Genomic DNA, 19904 nt, shown 5'->3' with positions numbered 1-19904 from the left:
CACTACATGCTTGTAACGCGGTGACGATGGGGTCCGCGACCACAGAAAGGGTGGGAGCCACTGGTTTAGGAGAACCGATAAAGCGTTACAAAGTTCTAAAATGGCCCTTGTGTACATGCTGTTGCTGCCAGACATAATATCAAGTTTAAAGAGCTCTTCTGGCAATTGTATTTTTGTTCCGACGTGCTGTACAGGTCGCCTTTTACCCTAATGAAAGCGACTTGTATGGGACGTCTTCGAATAAAAATAATTGCCAGAAGAGCTGTATAAACTTGATGGCCCTTGTGAGTTTTCCAATCCAATATTCTACAAGGATTCGTTCCACATCCAACAAAATTTTAAAACATCCAATACAACCTGACCGACTGCAGTCAACATATAACGAACCAGATCACCCCCAAACTGCTATTGCACAGAGTAAAACACTTAAATTGTGAAACTAACATGATCACATCTTCACATTGCAAGATACACGCCATATTTATTTGATACAGGTTTAATGCAGCGACCGTGTAATACGAACTATACAACAATTACACGTCAAACTACGTAACAATTACATGTATGTGACGTCACAAAGTCATCAGGTCATCACGAGAGGGCGCACCTCTCAATTGGAACGAATATTTTTGCGAATCATTTTCAATATTTTACTTTTTGTCGATTTTTTTCACTAAACTCACACAAGAAATAACATCAAGAATGATTAGTTGTTAATTTGGCAAAACTACGCGCACATATTTCTACTGTTGCACAACAATGACCGAACAATGACATCGATTCAGTTAAATAAATGATTTTTGTAAAAATAAGCAACTTGTTTTACATTCCGAAGTTGAACCCGGACCCCGGCATCATACCCGGTGCTGCCCCCATAGGTGGAGCCCCCATCGCCCCAGGCATGGCACCGGGCATTTGAGGCATCTGGGGTGGCACGAAACCGGGTTGACCGTAGGTTGGACCGGCGGTGATCATTAATTGGGGATTATCTGCACAACAAACACAAAGTCATTACGTCACACACAGATGACACGAACACATTATGACGTCACAACCAACCGTAGACGATGGGTTTGTTTTCGGTTTGTTCCTCTTCCTGTTTCCTCACGTTCTCCGACGTCTCGAGTTTGTCCACCTGTGACGTAACACACAACAATGACAATGATGACGTCACACAGTGATGACGCACACTATCGCTGACGTACCCGGGTGGTGTATTCCCTCATGACTTGTATGAGGTAGGGCATCGCGTAATCGACGATCCCGTGTCTCCATGCTTGTTCCAACACGACATCGGGACGCAGGAGATCGTAGCAGGTGTAGAGACCCGCGGAGAAACACTCGAACCTACGACGGTCCAAAAACCACTCCAACAACTCCTCGGCCAACTCTGTGTCACGTGATTCACCGGCATACGTCATCGCGTCCTACGTCACAATGCGTATTGTTGTAGTGGAATGTTGTGATTGTTGAGACAATGAGTGTTACCTTGTAGAGGAGATCTTTCTTGCAGAGTTCGACCGATTGCTTCCATCTGTTGTTGCCCTTATACAAGTAAGCGGCGATTCTGCGGAACTCGATCAACTCGTGTTTCTCGAGTCTCTGCGCCGATAAAACACGAAGTTACAAGCGACAAACTCGACCGGGTGAAAGTTGAAACTTACCTGAGCCAAAGCGATTGTGTCGAAGTTGTCGTATGCATCGATCGAATTTCTCAGTCCAGAATAATCCTCTTCCTCAATCAACAAATCGTTCAGCGCCTCGTTGATCGCCTGTCACGTAACAAACACATTATGACGTTGATAATCACATGCCAGTGGTGGGATTCAAATTTTTTGTCAGCCGGTTCTATCAGAAAACTCATATTTTTCAGCCGGTTCTGATACAAAGGTCATGTTTTTCAGCCGGTTCTATCACTAAAAGTCCATTAACAGTAACCAGTAATGCTAACCGGTTCGCTGATCTCTAATATTTACGTGCGACGGTTCTATAGAACCGGTGCGAACCGGTGCGAACCGGTTAAATCCCACCACTGGGACCAAACTTCACGTTACGTTGTAATGTGGGACTGTACCTTATTGTTTGTGTTCTGGACCGATCTCAGATAAGGTTTGACAAGTGGCAAGCACGCCGCCTTGCGGAAGAACGCTACCGCCCTCGTGTGATCCATCCTGGGTGAGAGAACTGTGAGGAGGTCGTTGATCAACATCGGTTTGTAATCCAAGTAGAATTGAAGGGATTTGTAGTAAAGCTCGATGTTGGCGACCTGACGAAAGTTGCCAAGTTTTAAACGAGGGCAAAAAAGTTTTCAAGGCGCAAGAAAAAATAACAAGAAGTGATCAAATCAACGGAGAAACGCATGTTTAAACAATGATAGAACGCTATTTTGGATTTTAAATTTAATGTTTAAAAGTAACTTGGCCAACTTTTTTGGTACTTCTATACTTGAATTTGCTCGACTTAGCCAATCTATAATGATAATAATCGGTGACAACGATCGTTAACACATCAATAATCTAGTAGAAGCAACGTTACCTTGGTGATGATATCCTTGTACTGACTTTCCCTCCACGCATCTGTGGGATGAGCCATCATCGTCACCACAGCATTGTCATACTCCTCATATTTGTCGTACAAGAAAACCAGTTCGGCCCACAAGTGAGCTTGTTCCGCTGCACGGAGAACCTGAAGAGAAAAAAGTGAAAAATGTGTAGAAACATTGGCCGATTGTCTGTTGGTTTGGATGGATGCTTATTACACTCCTTTCAATCAAAGTGCTCACAACTTTATGAAAAAATGCCGACAGCAGTTTTCTTTTTTAGTGTTTCACGACAAGGTCTGTACAGGTCACCAAATTTTATGAAACGACACAAAATGGGGCAATAACATGTTATTTCCATGTGGTAATGGCTTCGCGTGCCAACATTTTTGGGGGGTAATAGTGAATTTTGCCAGCTGATCGTAATAGGAAGCAGAAAAAAGAGTGTTTTGGAACCAGGGCTTACCAATCTTATCTGTTTAGATAGAAAATAAAACTAAAGTAAAAATAAATTTCCACCTTTGGAATGTTGACTCTGGACCAAAACAATTCAAGGTGCTCCCTCATCTTTCCTGGCTTGTATTTCGAATAAAGGATCGCCAACTCTGTGAACATTCCCATGTGAGCGCGTTCTAGTCCCAAAGCAGCCTCTAACATCGTGATCAGCTCCTCGAAATATCCACGATCCTACAAACAACAACAAATTGTTTATCCACGAAACCCACTTAAAATTGTAGTTAGTGATAAAGCGTTCATCATTGTGTTGTTGTAAAAAAAACGTGGATTCTGAAAACTTTAGGGCGTCGATTATAGGCCTACATCTTTTGCCTTTTATTTCCATGTCAGGTCGTCAACCATGACAAAGTGAAGATACCACGTCAGAGGCGCCCTCCAGTGTATCTCACCTGGTAATAGTTGATAAGTTCTTCCAATTCATCGGCATGAACCACGATGTGAAGTCCACAGATTTGAGCGAGGCGGAATTCCTCGGCGTCCACACAAGCGAAGCAAACCTACACATTCAAGTATTAGTTGAGATGAACAATAATTCAAAACTGGGATCAGCCCTGGAGAGTTATCTAGCCTATGTTTTGCTGTATGAGAATGCTTGGGAGACCGGCTGATTCAGCATAACGCCTTCAATGGGCCTGGTGTACTATGATTTCTCCAAGTACCAGTTAAGCTGACAGCTAAACTTCGGGCAAACACGATATTTGCCCAACGCATGACAGTTGTTAGTGATGGGGATTGATTGAAACTTGCGAGTTAAATCAAATACTCGGTATTCTAATTCGGACACAATCGGATTACAACTAGAAGGGTGGCTTTCTGATATACTTCCATTTTATATATTCTATACGATATTTACCAATTTACTATACACATCATTTGATCTACACATATGATTGTTTTTGTAAACAAAAACTAATGGGTCCCCACACACGTGTTTGTGCGGATTTACGGTAAACAAATGTTGCGGTGATTTTTACATTCTTAAGGACAAATTTTTAGAAAGCATTAACCCAACAATAAAAAAAATTGTTCGTATTCTTTTTGCACTATTATTGTCATATAATTACAAAAACATTAAAAAAACGTAACAAAGACTTAAATCTAATCTCTTGCTTTAACCCAGATATAGTCCTCCAAGGTCGGGCAATTTTTTTTAGAAAGCTGTAACAGTTGTGTTACAGACACTTTAAATTAAAAAGCAATTTGCTACAAGTGTATACATAACAAATTGTTTTTCATTTAACTTTGTTTCGCAAAATGAGTACCATTGACCTGTAGTAACCTCTCAGGGTGCACACGCCAAACGACTGTTTGACCTTTTGACACCGTTTTCAATAGCACGCCGTCATTCGTGTTCAACAATACTGTTAAGCCTAATTTATACATGCCTTGAGTATTGACTCCTAAATTGATTGTTAAAAAAACGCTATGTTATGAAGAAAGTTCTGAGCTGTGTTTGTAATACCGACTAGTTGACCTTAAGTAACCCGTGATCATGCGGCGTTGGCCGCCAACGAGCATTTAAAAAAACATTTATTTGGCAAAAAAGTCAAGTTAATTTTTTCATCTTAACTTTTATTAACAAAGTTTTTCTTGACATATACAAAACCGAAGCACGGTTATTAGGCTTAAATCACGTCATAGGTGTAAAACCTTCGCCAAAACTAAAAATGTGAGTGATAACTTAATAAAACGACATAGCATTGCTGTGCAAAACAGCTGATTTCTAATCACTGAAACGATGTCTCGTAAAACGTCTGTCCGACGTCAAGCTGAGCCCTCCCGCTATCGTAAACCAGTGAGTTACTCTCTTGGTACTTCTGCCTACAGTGTCTTTCTTGACCAAACGAGCGTTAGACACATTTACGTTTCGGGGGCCTGTGGGTGAACCTCTGGGTCATACGGGGTCAAAATTCACATGGACCATCTTTAGACCAATATCTGTAATGTGTGTAAAATTGAAAAAGTTTGAACCATTCTTTCTTGACTAAAACGTGGGAACAATAGCCGCGCTAAAAATTTCACGTTTTGGGGTGCTGTGGGTGAACCGAGGGATCAAACGGGGTCAAAATTCACATGGACCATCTTTAGACCAATACCTATTATGTGTGTCAATTTGAAAAAGTTTGAACCATTCTTTCTTGACCAAAACGTGGGAACAAATCCGCGCTAAAAATTTCACGTTTTGGGGGGCTGTGGGTGAACCGAGGGATCAAACGGGGTCAAAATTCACATAGACCATCTTTAGACCAATATCTGTAATATGTGTAAATTTTAAAAAGTTTGAACCATTCTTTCTTGACCAAAACGTGGGAACAAATCTGCGTTAGAAAGAAAAAAAGAAAAAAGAAAAAAAGAAAAAAAAATATAGACAAAAACAATATGTGTCCCCTTCAGGGAAGGGGACCTATAATGACAACATAAATGACGTAATAAACTTGTTGTTACATTTATTGTTTTTAAAACTTTGATGTTCCACTTTTCAACTTTCAGAATGCAAGTTTCTCTTGCTTAATGTAGAAGAAATCATCTTTTGTTTGCTTTACGGGCTGCACTAGCTGCCGATCTCTCGTCACCAGTCGCACTTATGAAACCTTATAGGCCGAAACAATCTGCACAGTCTGTAACTTTTGCTTGGTTTCATTTTTTTGTTGTTGAAGACCTCAAGTGGGATTAGGTCAAGATTTGATTCTCACCTCCTTCCATGTTCTGGTGGAGTTCGCTTTTCTGGCCGAATCCACCGCAGTCTGGAACTCGCCCAGGTGAACCACGGTTGATGCGAGTCGAGCGAAGTTGGAAATGTTGTTGAACAGAACTTTCGCGGCTTCGTACATTTTCTGGTCGAAGCAACGGTCTCCAACCTGTGTGAAAATAAGGGATTGAAGTATCAGTTTTGAATTTTTGGTTGCATGTTGCAAAAAAATATTGAGAGATTGACAGAACACCTAAAAAGGTAAAAATTAAAAAACGACTGAGTTTGAATCAAAATGTTAAATTCGAAGAACCTTGTCAAATGATGTCTTACTAACACGGCCACACAGCCTTAAACCACTTAACTGTGTAGTTATTATTTATTACAGAATCTCCAATTAATTCAACAGTCGCATTGCAACACTAGGTCACCTGTTGTATGTTGGCGTTATTTGGTCCACTGATAAACTCTTCCAGGTCAGCGAGACGGTTGGTTTTTGCGAAAGCGAACACAAGTTCAGTTTCCACGTAAGATTCTCGGGCTTTCTTGCGAGCCATCTGCAGATAACGAACCAAATCCTCCCAATTCTCTGCAGAAAAACAGCAGGAATTTAATACAAGTCGAAGTGGGGTTTGACACTATTTGTATTTTATTTTATTTTCATTTTTTTTTTTTTTGGGGGGGGGGGGGGGGGGGGTCAAACCAATTTAGCCCGACATGTACACGTCACAACGAGCATTGACACGTCACAGTGATGACCCGCACCTGATTTGTTCGAAGCTTCGACCACTTCCATGTATGAGCTTGGATCGTCAGCTTTTATGTAAGAATCGATCGCTTCCTTCACCATTCCAGCGTTGAGTTGAGCCCGAGCAAGTTGCGACCAAACTGTCGGCTCGTTACAACGCTCGGCAAACTCGTAAGCGCGGTCCAAGTTGTTCACATGCTCGATCAAAACCTAAGGATAGGAGGTAAGTTATTTGTCTCAATTCAAATAAACAGGTGTTTTGTGGTGTTGAATAAACGTTTGGACAAAACACAGCGAGGAAAAGTGGTTAGCGCAACCGCCTTGTGCTCGGAAGGTTGCGGGTTCTAATCCTATCTCGGTCGAATGTGTTTCCCTGAGCAAGAAACTTATGCGGCATTGCTCCAACCCAGTGGAAACCGGATGGGCTGAACTCAATTGATGTTTCACAATTAAACTGCGATTGCATTAGGGAGTGTAGCACTTTCAAAGTCAAGGAATAATTTTATATCAATATTATAAACATTAAACTTAAAAAAATAATGTAAAAATATAGCAAACTGCAAAAGGGCTTCATAGGCTTATTTTAATCCGAATACTCGACTTTAAGAATTATTGAAAAGGTGGCAAAATTTAAATATCCGTAAAACTTACAGAAATGGCCGAAGTGTTGACGTCAAACTTGTTGAAGATTGCGAAAGCCTCCTCGAACAATTCGTTCTGTATCGCGATGTTAGCTATGTCAGGTGCATCGTAATTATCCAACTGCATGATGTAATCCATAACACGTGTGCTGTCTGCCTTGATCGCAGTGAGAATAAGAAGGTTCTGCAGGTTCCTGTCGAAACATAGAAATCATAAATATTAGAGATGGGCCAAAACATAGAGATAATAAACTGTTAGAGATGGGCCAAAACATAGAAATCATACATATACACTTGTATTTTTTGTCGTCCACTGTTGAAGAGCTATACTGGTTCATGTATAACATTGCGCAGTAATTGGTTCTCAAACTACAGATGTGTAAAAGCAAACGAATTTCCGCTGCTCGTAGTGATGCTTGGCGGAGCCCGCTTTAAGTAGCATTGTTATGTAAAACAAACAATACCTGTGGTCAGAGAACATGGAACTATCGAGCACAATCTTCTCCAGCAATTCAATCAGTTCGTTCGGCAAATCTGCTGCCATGAAAGCCTTCACAGCAACAGAGATTTCATCCGGGTCTTGGGCTTCACCGAGGGCTGTCTGCACAACCTGGAAACAAAAATATGTTGCATGAAAATACAATTGCAAAATGTTCGAGTTCCGTCTTGTCCACAATATAATGACATGACGGGCAAATTTTAAGAACATAACTTATGACAACATAAATAAACGTAAAACGCCGATTTGATCGCAATTACACAGATTTCTAACATATTTCAAGGCCTTTAAACATTTCATACAAAACCGTATTATTTCCCCCACCAGAAAATTTTACCTGGTCAATGTAATAAGTTTAATTTTGTCGTAATGACCAGACTGGCCAATTTTGAAAACAATTTATTTCTATAACTCATGACATCATCAATAAAAGTAAATAAGCAAAGAAGACCTTGGGCCATTTCATACAGAACGTTAATATTTCCACAACCAGCAAATGTTACCTGGTCAATAAGTTGCCTCCTGTACTGGTTGGTGTCATCCAATACTTTCCCCCACAATTCAACGTCCTTACGACGAACCAAGTAACGAGCCTCAGACTTGAACAGGGAATTCTCGTTGCAAAGCTGAAAAAAAGATAAAACTCAATCCACATGAAAGTTTTAATGTGTTGGTTGTGAAGCTGGTTAAATACGGGAAGTTTTATACAGGAATTTCCTCTTTTTATGATCAGTATACAGATTCCGGTTTACATAAAAGCGTTTTAACTTGCTTTAATTGTTCTGTGGAACAGATATTCAAGCAACAATAAATTTTACCGCAGTTCATAGGTTTTTAGCAAGTAAGTTATTACAAACATCAGCAAGAAGCCCATCTTCTTTTTTAGCTGTATTGGTGTGTTGATAAAACATAAATTTTAGCTTCAAAATCCGACTTAGAGCCAAAATCCGACTTTGACAAAAAATTTGAAAAACTCCGATTAATATCACAAATTTGCAAAAATCGTAGCTAAAAACTGCAACCAAATTTCCCTGCCAAACTGCTACTGGGTCAGAAAGTCCATCTTACCGAGATGAGCTCATCATCACAGAGTCCACGTTCGTAACACACACAAGCCATGTGAGGATCACGCTTCTCACAATATTTGCCAACAACACGACTATCGTAGAAGGGATTTTCCCGCAGAAACCTCTCAGGGTTGTTATTTGAATCGATGTAGATCTTCGCCAGTGCATTGTGGGTAGCTGGTTCCTCCGAACCCTCGTGAACCCGAGATTCCAACCAGGGAAGCAACAACTTCAACCTGACAACAAAACACATGCATTGTTGAACTCAATTCTCAGTGAATTTTTGTTACTTATCTTAGCTTTTCCAAAGTATCAGCCCATTTTTTGATGTTTTAACCAAAATTTTTAAATTTTTAAATCCGGATTCTTAAACAATATCAAGAACTCAGTTCTTAGTAAATTGTTTTGTTATTTATAAAACAATCATTTATAAAACTCAGCTCCTCTTACAAAACCTTTTGTTACTCTCAAAAGCCTAATTCTTTCACAATTATATACGTCTCTTTAAAACTTAATCCTTCCACAAAAAGGTCAATAAATAGTTATCTGGGCTTTTAACAATACTATTGTTTGTTTCAACTAAAATATTAACATGAACAGACTGTGTTAACAAAACTGCATATATCTGTGACTGTTCCTAACTTCAGAACCAATCAACAATTCTTCACCTGTTTCTCTTCTCCACTTCCTCCACGAGTTCATCAGTTGAGAATTGCCCTCGAACAACCAGGATGAGACTTTTGATGACGTCCTCCTGACAATCAACATCCAATAATCCTCCGACAACCACCGGGAGGCGAGAGGGATTCACCTACATGTAAAGAAGGAAAGTTGAAATTTGGAAAAGTGTGGTTGGAAAATTGAGTATCTTTATGTTACATATTTACATTGACATAAAAAGTATTTTGGTGTTCAGCTGGCAAAAAGAACACTAAAATGTGCAAAACACTTTGCAGTGACAACACAAACACAACCAAAAGTTATTTTTTCAGTTTTGGATTAAATCTAAAATATGTGAGTATGTGAACTTATGCTTGAAACTTTGTACAACTAGGTATTATTGGAAAATAAGAATCATCAACTAAGCATATGACTTTATTGAGAGAAATACCATTTACCTTCTGTACATAGATCTCAATGTACTTCTGCATGTTGTTGCGATATAGATACAAAACCAGATCGTGGATGAAATCGTAACGGTCACACACGATGATCAGCGGAAGTTGATCGGTAAGTTTCGCCTCCTTCAGGAAATTTTTCACCTGAAACGACGACAAAGTGGTGAAACACAAAAAAAATTTGTGGCATAAAAAACATTGTTGTACTAACCACATAACTAAACTGTCTATTACTTTCACAAATTTAAATAATAGAGCAATAAACTGCATGCTTTCAACAGTAAAGTGGGTAAACACAAAAAATAATTGGCTGTGTAAAATATGAGCTCTTTTTTTCCAAACCACACCATAAACCTCTCTATAACATCCATGAATTTGGATGATAAAAAATAACAATTTTGCAGGCAATAAACCACAATGCTTTAGTAACATCTTTTTCAGACATCCCAAGGTATCAACCTTTGATATTATGCCAAACAACAACTTATATATCATAAAGTATTGTTGCCTGCTACACTGTGTAACTGCCTTGTACCTTATCTGGATCGTAACAATTGCTCTCGCGACAAATCCTCTCAACCTCCTTGATCTGGCCGGTCTTGCAAGCTGCCTGGATGTATTTGAAGTGAACGTCAGGATCTTGGCTGAAATTCACGATCGAACCAAGGAAATAGAAAAGACCTGCGAGGAAAAATAAATGTGAAAACATGTACTGGATCTGTTAGATTTCAAGGAATTGAAACACCTATTTGTAATTCTAAGTTATTTGTCCTCTTAATTTGTTGTTTGCAACGGAAAAGTGCCTTCACTATACTACAGTGTAATCCAGAACTACATTTGTGTTGAGCATCCGCACGGTGTTACAGTGTACAACAAATTTTAAACCAGTTCTGTTAGGTTTTTCATTAGGATTAGGACTTAAAAAACCGATTTGGAATTCTAAATTATTGTTTGTAATACTGTTTTTCATGTCTTGCTAAGTTTTTTTGGCCAGTAAAGTTGGAAAGTTAAAATTTTTTAAGCAGCACTTAACGCAAGTAAAGATAGACATACAGCATTGAATAATATAAGATACAATATTGCACATTAAGTTAGACCTGCCACTAAAAGCACTAGTTGTGTGGTGTTGTTTACCTTCATAGCTCTTGAATGACTCAAACAACTCAATAAGTTTTTCGGTTGTCAGTTGTTCGTGGTATTTTGTGGCAACTTGCACACAGATTTGCAGATTCTGACGAATGTTGGCTGTCAGCATCGCCTGTGCGGGGGGAAAAGAGCAGAAATAATATATGAAGTTGCTATTATATTTACAATGTGGAAAACATAAGAGATGAAAGAGATTTCTTCTGGATAAATCTAACCTTGCTTAACCATGTTATTTGTAAAGGAAAATTGCAAAAAAAAATAATTTAAAGCAGCAGCTTGTATAAGATACAAATAAAAACATGGATTTGCTGCAAGAAATCACGAATGAAGTTCTGTCATATTTACAACGTTGAAAACAGAAGTGGTTTTCTTCTCCACAAAGATTGAGTTTTGTGTCATTTGTGAGGGAAAATTGCAAAAAAATAAAATTGGAGCAGCAGCTTGTATAAGTTAGGCTGTGCCTTGCCATATGGTGGTGAATGCTTGGTGACCGACTGATTCGGTATGATGCCTTCAATGGGCCTGGCGTACTATGCTTTATATATGAGTGTGCCGTGATCGCTGGTCTGCATCAACGTCTCAGGGCTGATCCCAGTTATTTATCTATGTCTTAACTTGTACAAGTTACAAATAAAACTTTGCACATAGATTTGTTGTAAGCTTCGACTGCATTGAAACTTCAGTTGGTTTTAAGAACAAGAAAATTGCGACTGAAATATTTACCTTGACGCATTCGAGTGAATCCTCAACGGACAAACTTCCGAAGTAGTTGACAAGCCACTCCGGGTTGAGCAGATGAGTGTGTATGATCGCACGCTTGATATCGTACAAGTCCGTGAAGTGCTCCAACGCACGTTGCAACAATCCTGCTTTCTCGCAGAGCTGAGCGACGTGAGCTCGGTCGTAGTGAGTGAACATCTGGTTGCCGAGGATCGCGTCTGCTACCTAGCAACAGATGAAACAACAATGGTTACATTTTATCTGAATATCAAAATAAAATACCTAGATTTCACTTCTGGAAAAAAAATCATGATAACACTGGCCAAACAATAACTTAAAACTAACATGGGTGACTTATTAAGAAACAAGTTTTTTGGATTACTACAAACTTTGTAATAAATTCTAAACCTCTAACTTTGGTTTTAGCAAGTTCAAACAAACAGAGGTTTTCAGCAGGGTAGGTACATGCATGTAGTTTGGTTTTAAACAGATTAATATTATCTGTACCTGTGGAGCATGCATCAAATTCATCTCAAGCAGACGAGTCTGTAGGGCTCCCTCCGCTGGTCGGTTGTTCTTGAGCGCATCAAGCAGAAACGCAGTACATTGCTGGATCAAGTTTTGCTCCATGAAAACATCAACAATCTAAACATGAAAGTTTTCAAAAGTTAACAATCAAATCTACAATAAGTCAACTTAAATTTCAACTTGAAAGACTTCAATGATCTTTAAATCAAAAGCACAACTTGGCAAAAATATTACGAAAAAATTCTTGCACAACCCAAGCAAGAGGTAGATGGGGCGAAACCTTATCTAAAGACTGAAAACACAACTTTTTTTAACTGAGCCACAACTTAAACAACTTGAAAAAGGGTGTGAGAGAAAAACTTCTGAATGTGAAATTTGTTACCTGAGCCACATCAGCCAGAGGTTCATCGTCCTGAACGAGCATCATCGCAAATTGTTTTCCCGTTTCAGGATTAACTCTCATCAGATTTCTCAGCAAGAAAACATAATCCGGAGTATAACCAACTTTCTTTGCATACAAAACGATCTTCTGGAACTGACCGGTCTCGGCAAAACACATAATCACCTGCAACAACACAGTGGTGAATATCTTGTTCAGTGTTTAACCAACCAACACATGGGGTAATCAACATATACTGAGCAAGGAATTGAAAAATGAATCTACCGATCACATTTTTTTTTACATTGCCTTGCTTGTTTATTCTACTTTGGTTACAAAACACAAGTTAAACTGTGGAACAACAAAAACTGCACTTTTCAGTTTATCTTCAAATATATTACTGTACAATTATTGGTGAATAAATAAAAGTGGCAAGTTTGAATTGGCCTAAAGGCAGTGAGTTGTTAGCCAATGTGTTTGGGGAAAATTGGTTTAATTTGTGTTTTAGGAAATGCCGATTGTGCCCTTGGTCGTGGGCAAAAAAATCAACATTAGTTTATGTCGGCAAAATCTTTAAATGAGGTTTTAATGTAGCACAGCCAAAAGTAGGCGCTAGAACGTGGCATGTCTCTAAGTAAAGCTAACATGTGTAGCACAGCCAGAAGTAGGGGCTGGAACGTGGCATGTCTCTAAGTAAAGCTAACATGGAATATTAAAACTAACACAAGTATCCTGTAAACTTAGAAAAAAGTAAAAACCCTAAAACCGCTCTGATTAATCTTTACAACCTACCTTTCCTGGCACATTGGCTCGTAGGTAGATGGAGAGAGCCAGAGTGGAGTCGTGAGGCTTCACAAGATCACCAAGCTCCTCCGAACATTCTAACTTCTCTTCTTTCAACCATTTCTCCATCAGCTGTTTACGTCCTTGTTGCAAAACGGGACGACACAACTCAAGCGACTCAAACTTGTTCAACTTGCCCTGAAATAAACAACAGAAAAATATACTTTTTAGGATTTGTTAATAAAAATAGTTTATTTTTGGTCAACAGTAGCAAATCAAATAATATTTTTGGCTCTGTGCTTTTAACTATACATACCTATAAAAATAAAACCAAATTATTTGTATTTGTAAAATCTTATGTTTTATTTAAGACAATTTTTTGAAAACATGTTTGACAACATCTCAGTCCAGCTTTGTGCGAAACTTTGCTCGTAAGTAACGGAAATGAATTATTTCTTTGGAAAATGAAACCAAAATAACTTCTGCTTTTGTGAAATATTACACTTAAATTATCTTCCACCATTACACAATGATTTTCAGATGAAACTGCTTGTTTTTTTAAGTACCGATATGACATGTTTCATCCTTATATAATATTTCCATAAACTCTTCAAGTGTAACAATGAATGGTTGAATCTACAAAAGTTTACCTGGTCAAGCAGAATCCCAAAGTACTGGAGCAGTGGTGGTGAACTTTGACCTGGTTGCATAGGAACAGAGAGAAACTTCTGAATGGTTTGAGATGTTCGAAGGATTCCCTACACAAACAAATTTCACAAGTTAAAATGCAACTGCGCTACAACATATTGTGTGATAATAAGCTTACTTCATTGTAGATAAAAAAAATGTGGCTACAAAAAAGTTTCTGGTAAGATGGCAATTTATGTCCAAAACACAAAAAGAGTTTAAAATATTGCCTTATTGTGCAAGGTGGTTGTATATTACATAATCTTGTTTTTAATGATGTAACAATTACTCTATTCTTCCTTCACAAACTAATTCACTTGTGAAATATACATTTTGTGATAATTCAAGCACACGTATTTGGTTGTAGGTAAAAATGTAGCAGTTGTATATTATATAATCTTGTTTTTAATGCTGTAACAACTACTGTAATCCTATTGCATTGTAGTAAGAATGAACCAAATATCAAGATAGCTGAATTGAATGCACCAGTGCAAAGTTGTAAAAATGCCGGTAGTTGCATTTAAAGTTGTGCTGGACAAACATTTACTAGAAACTGGTGGCACATCGATCAATGATTTAAAACAAACAGGGACTGCCTGGTGCCAGACCGATCCATCACTACTTATTACGTCATGGCTTCCTCAACTGAGGAGTGCAGCCCATGCCAAGCCACGGAAATATGAATGAATTATTTCCACTTGTTATAACTTGTTGGGACTTTTTGTATTGTTGTAAAAAAATATGCAAGCAATAATATGATCTCAAAACTACAAACAGATTTAAGTTGAATTCCAGATTTTTGGAAAATGTCATAATTTATGGAAAGTAATTTTTATAAACAACTTCTTGTTGTATTGTTTGATTCTTATACTTTTGTACATTAATTGTTCTCAAATTTCACCACATTTTTGAAATGGTCTTGGAAATATTGCACCTAAATGTTCAAATTCTCAGCAAAAGGTCGCATCGAACATTTCAGGCCATTTAAAGTTCTTGATGTTTAAACTTCTTAAACAAACTTTAGGGTGACACCAACTTGATAAAGCAATATGTTACCTTTGGTGCATTTGCCGCGACCTTCGCAGCCTCTGCATAGTTGCCTTGTGCAAACAGAGTGTTAAACTTGCGGGAGAAAAGCTCCTCTGCACCGGCCAGATTATTGCGAACAGCAAATCGCAAAGCAAGGTCTGGGTTCTGAAGAGTGTTGGTGATGTAAGGGACAACGTTCGTGTCATCCACTGAAACTGAGAGAACCTGACAACGAAAATATAAGATACGTTTTTCACCATAACAACATACCCATGCCACTTAATTCATATATACTTCAAGTACATCTACAATTTGAGGAACAATTATCAAAAAGTGTTTAGTGCAAGTTTTAAATAAACTACAAAAAGCCTTGCATCCCTCAATTTACCACACATTTTATTCAACATTATAGTTAATAGTCACTTTAGAAGCAAAACTTCAATGGACGGTGATTTGCATACATCCACCTCACACACACACACACACAGACGTACCTGTCCCTTGCGATTGACGCCGATCAAACCACTGGAAGCTTCATGGGGAGCAGTGACGAAGATTGTGTCGGCACTGATCCGGTTCATAAAGATGCACACTGCACTCTCCAGATCGTACATGTGGATGTAACCATACTTTGTCACCACAAACACTACGTTGTGCTTTGGTGAAACCTGGACAACGAATATATTCAGTTTTGAATGTAATACTGCACCCTTTACACACACATGAGTTAGGATTTTTTGCTGTGTGAATACTTTTTCCGATTATAACACCAACAAAACTAATTAGACATTGAATAAAAATGCCACATTTCAATACAGTATAATTTTTTACCTAAATAATATTGGATAAATACAACAAATATGTTTGTTAAAATTTCCAGGGGTTGGTGGGCAGTGTTACATTGGTATTATTGGATTTATAAAGGGGACAGAGCATCAATGCACCAACTGCAGTAGTAGTTCAATACAAGCAGACCCACTTAATTTGCACTGCTGCTATTTCCATGTTAACAATTAGCAAGTCCATTTAAATAATCAATACAGTGTTAAGGAGGGGATATAATAATAGAAACACCAGCCTGGATTAGTGTTTCTTAAACTTTTTTACCCAAATCGCTACTGTGATATTAACAATTTTGTGGCACACATAATGCAATGGCTACATCTTTTCATTCCAGTTTCCAGTTTCAAACTTGTTTGAGAACCACTAGTCTATTGGGCAATCACTATTGTTTAGTTACAAGACAAGTCAATATGTGTTGGGGATGGAATATTTGCTAAGAAAAGATCTGCTACAATCCTCTACAGAGCTTTGTTAAACACATTGTGAATCTTGGCAAATATAGCCAGATATCATGTGGAAGCCATGCTTTGATTTAAATTGAGTTTAAGCTTTCCATCTATTCCCATTGTTTTATCAACTGGCATATATATTTTTACTTTGAATAAAATGTTTGTGTGTAAAAAAAACAAATTTTGATTTAACAAATTGTGTTTTGATTTAAAATAGTTTGTCGTTTTGATTTAACAAAATGTGTGTGTAAAATTTTGAACAGATAAGAAACCCCACTTTTTGTTTCATATATTTTCATTTTTAGTTTCCACGAAATATTATCCCACCTGCATTGCAACTGGGAAATCGTTTGAAGCTTCAGGAGGGAAGAAAACGTCGACAGCTTTCTTCGCAAACGGTTGGTTTCCAGTGGCAGGCGTCCCAACTTCAATAATATGCAACTTGCCTCCTTGTGGCCCACGGACGGCAAAACAAAACAAAGTGGATTCCTCCTGTGTAAATATGATGTCGTATATAAGTTGGTGTCTAACAGTGTTTTTACATGTGCATGTGAAGACAATCATAAATAGTAAACCAAAGTGACAATATGGTATTATCACATACACACAAAGCTTTTTCTGTTGCATTTTTATGCTATAATATATTAATTAATTGTAAAATTTAGGTACACAAGAAACGGACTTGAATACTAGCTTTATTAGGATCAAAATTGCTAGCAATGTAGAATAAAAAGTAGACATATTTTCGTTTGTGCCTTATTTCACTGATGATGACAAATTGTTGTTGTACAAACGTTTACTCAATAAAATGTCCATGTTTTATTTTACATCGCTGTCAATTTTGTTCTTAGTAAATTGCAAAATTGTAGTCAAATGTGATATATTGAAGTCAGTAGTACCTTGTTTCCTTCCAATTTCATCTGAGCAAATGATGCAGCGTGTCCTTCGATTGGTTGACTCACTCGCCGTTCAACCGAGTACAACTGCATTGCACCAACCACTCGATTTGCTTGCGCTGAAATTCCAATCAACAGCAACCACTTCTGCTTGGCATCAGTCCTGATAATAAAGTAATAAAAAATATTGCCCGCATGTGCAGTTTATCATACAACTGGACATGTAACACTTTTTTATTGTAATATTAAATAGCCTGTTTAATTTACAAAATACATTCTAACAAGTAAGTTGGATTGTCTGTCTCTTTAGTATTTTACAAACTTGGCTTGTTACAGCTTTAGATAAAAAAAACTGTTAAGACCCAATGTAGTTTTTCAAATCTATTTTGAGAGATACTTAAGTTGGATTTGACTGTTTATTGTATTGTGGATTTTAAATTTAGCTGCTCAACACATATATATAGTGTGGAAGTGGCCTATAATTAGTTCATGTGTTTTATGAATGATGTTTCACCTGTAGTTGATGATTTGACAGTTCGCCAAACTTGCATGTTTATCAAACATTTTCACAGGTTGTTGAGAATCACCTGAAAAACAATCAACAAGGTTACATTCATCTTGTCCCTGGAATAGTTCAACATGTTAGTTGGAATACCAACCTTCCATGCTCCAGTGGTAAACTGAAGTTTCCGTCACCAAACCAATCATGTTGGTTGAAATCCATTTCCAGAATACAACATCCTCAGTCATTGTGTGAGCTTTAAGCTTCGACTTCATTTCCATGTTAAATATCTGAAGAGTTCTACCAGCTGTGGAATAAATACAAAATCATGAGCATAATGAGGTAATTGGACTTTACCATGGAGATAATCTATGCTTCACTGATTTTATATGTGGAACTCAAGTGACATGGTCCATTTGGCTAAAACTAGACACATTGTATGTGTATGTATAAAATAAATGGATCTTGAAATAAAACACTATTGTAAATTGTTGGTATATTATAAGATAGAATTTAATTGAGATGTTCATCCACGCCAATAAACATTCAACACAAAGGACTTAGTAAACAATGAGGATAAGCATTGACTGGCCACATACACACATCCATACATACAATACAAATGTAAGGCAAAAGGATACACTGAACAGAAATTATTTTATCAAATGTCACCGATTATATTGTTGGTAATGGTATTTATAGTTAACTTTACAGTCTTGCCTGGCAGTTTGTTAGCTACCAAGCAGGAAATTCAGTGTTATTATTGAGTGGCAACCAGTGGAGTTTTTTTCCTGGACACAGATTGTCCTGTCAGTTTAACTTGGTAAACAAAAATACTTTGGTTTGTTTGAAGAAAGGGAAGAAAATGAAAACTGCGGACCAAAGAAATGTCACCCCCGGTCAATATGTGTATTTTTTTGAGCGGAACTGGAGAAATATATTATTTTTTGAGAAAAATTAATACTGATTGGTACCTTTCAGGGCGATCACTTTGCTTGCTGGGTTCATAATTGCTGACTCAGCTGAAATTGGTCTTCGTATTGGATTTGCTGAGTCAGCAAGATCGATAATGACAACCTGGGCTTGTTCAGCAACTTTTTCTCGGACGCAGATGTATTTGTCCGACTCCATTGTAAGAGTCGAAAAACCAATGTTGGCCGCATTGATGCCAATGTTTTGCAGCTAAAAATATAAAATCATATTTATTAACCATAATTATTTAACTAAAGTCCATAATTATTTATATATGTATGTAAATAAACAATTTAAATGGGAACACACCTGCAAATGCTCTTGGAATTTGATGGGCAGATTTTGAGCCATTTTGTCACTTGTTACTTGTCACTTATCTTATCGAAAAATTGTTCGAAAAGAAATTAAGTTATTGACAAACAAATATTTATGTACAACTCTATCTCTCACTCGTTCAGTCTCCTGTAAAAATCAAACGTTTTCAGCTGGAAAACTTGGATAACACAAAAAAGAACCTTAGACAAAGAACCTTAGTATATGTGATTGATATTAAAAGTTTTTAAACTAATAATGGTTAACAACGTGGAACTTGCTAAATTTGTTCTAAAATTGAATTGTTATAATAATCATAAAACAAATTTAACAAACGAAACTTGTGATTGTTTTAGCCCCTTGCAAGCGAATCAAATCAACCAAAATTTCCGGTTTGGTAAATTTATCAGCGACATTGTGGTACTATGAACGGCTGGCGAAATTAACTCAACTCAAAGAATAAGACAAAATACGAATTCGTACAAAAATTTGAACAAAAAATACTTTTTTAGCAAAATTACCAGCTGCATAAAAGTCTATTACAACACACATTTCTTCAAGAAAAGTAATTTTATCTAAATTCCCGTCTTTTGGCGTCCTGAACGTTCAGTTCCCTAATCAGTAATCACGCGACATGAAAAGCCGACATCGAACTGAAACGTCACCGGCATTTATGACGTCATCCATTCATATGATTTCTCTGCGTTTAAAACAAATATTAGCGCTTTTGCGGGTGAATATAACATAAATTGACATTATTAACATTCTCAAGTACAAGACAAGTGTATAAAGATTGTTTTGGGCTGTTGTCAGTTGTTAGGTTATGTTTAAATTTTGAAAC

At 37.5% G+C, this 19904-nt stretch overlaps 1 protein-coding gene across 1 annotated transcript; it reads right to left on the bottom strand.

The window, feature by feature from the left end:
- Window positions 1–461: 461 nt before the first annotated feature.
- Window positions 462–19229, bottom strand: LOC145232198 (clathrin heavy chain 1-like). The gene is made up of 33 exons (XM_080096738.1): window positions 19061–19229; window positions 18754–18961; window positions 17937–18086; window positions 17792–17864; window positions 17281–17440; window positions 16709–16873; window positions 15584–15757; window positions 15117–15314; window positions 14024–14131; window positions 13383–13571; window positions 12594–12776; window positions 12191–12328; window positions 11687–11908; window positions 10952–11075; window positions 10353–10498; window positions 9818–9961; window positions 9368–9510; window positions 8701–8935; window positions 8136–8258; window positions 7598–7743; window positions 7144–7327; window positions 6510–6702; window positions 6176–6333; window positions 5749–5913; window positions 3445–3552; window positions 3059–3226; window positions 2536–2685; window positions 2075–2266; window positions 1665–1772; window positions 1489–1602; window positions 1206–1427; window positions 1060–1135; window positions 462–989 (listed from the first exon to the last, which is right to left on the bottom strand). The coding sequence occupies exons 1-33, from the start codon at window positions 19100–19102 to the stop codon at window positions 823–825; spliced, it is 5076 nt and encodes a 1691-aa protein (XP_079952864.1). The 5' UTR covers window positions 19103–19229; the 3' UTR covers window positions 462–822.
- Between the last annotated feature and the right edge of the window lie 675 nt (window positions 19230–19904).

The sequence above is a fragment of the Phallusia mammillata genome, chromosome 6 (genome assembly GCF_965637545.1).
Source record: "Phallusia mammillata chromosome 6, kaPhaMamm4.hap1.1, whole genome shotgun sequence".
Taxonomy (NCBI): Eukaryota; Metazoa; Chordata; class Ascidiacea; order Phlebobranchia; family Ascidiidae; genus Phallusia; species Phallusia mammillata.
This window is presented reverse-complemented; position numbering and strand designations above follow the sequence as displayed.

Coding starts and splice junctions, on each gene's coding strand:
- LOC145232198 (XM_080096738.1), bottom strand. CDS start 19,102: ATGGCTCAAAATCTGCCCATCAAATTCCAAGAGCATTTGCAG. Junction 15,315..15,583: donor GCGTCAATCGCAAGGGACAG/GTACGTCTGTGT, acceptor TTTCGTTGTCAG/GTTCTCTCAGTTTCAGTGGA. Junction 8,259..8,700: donor GTGATGATGAGCTCATCTCG/GTAAGATGGACT, acceptor TCTTTTTTTCAG/CTTTGCAACGAGAATTCCCT.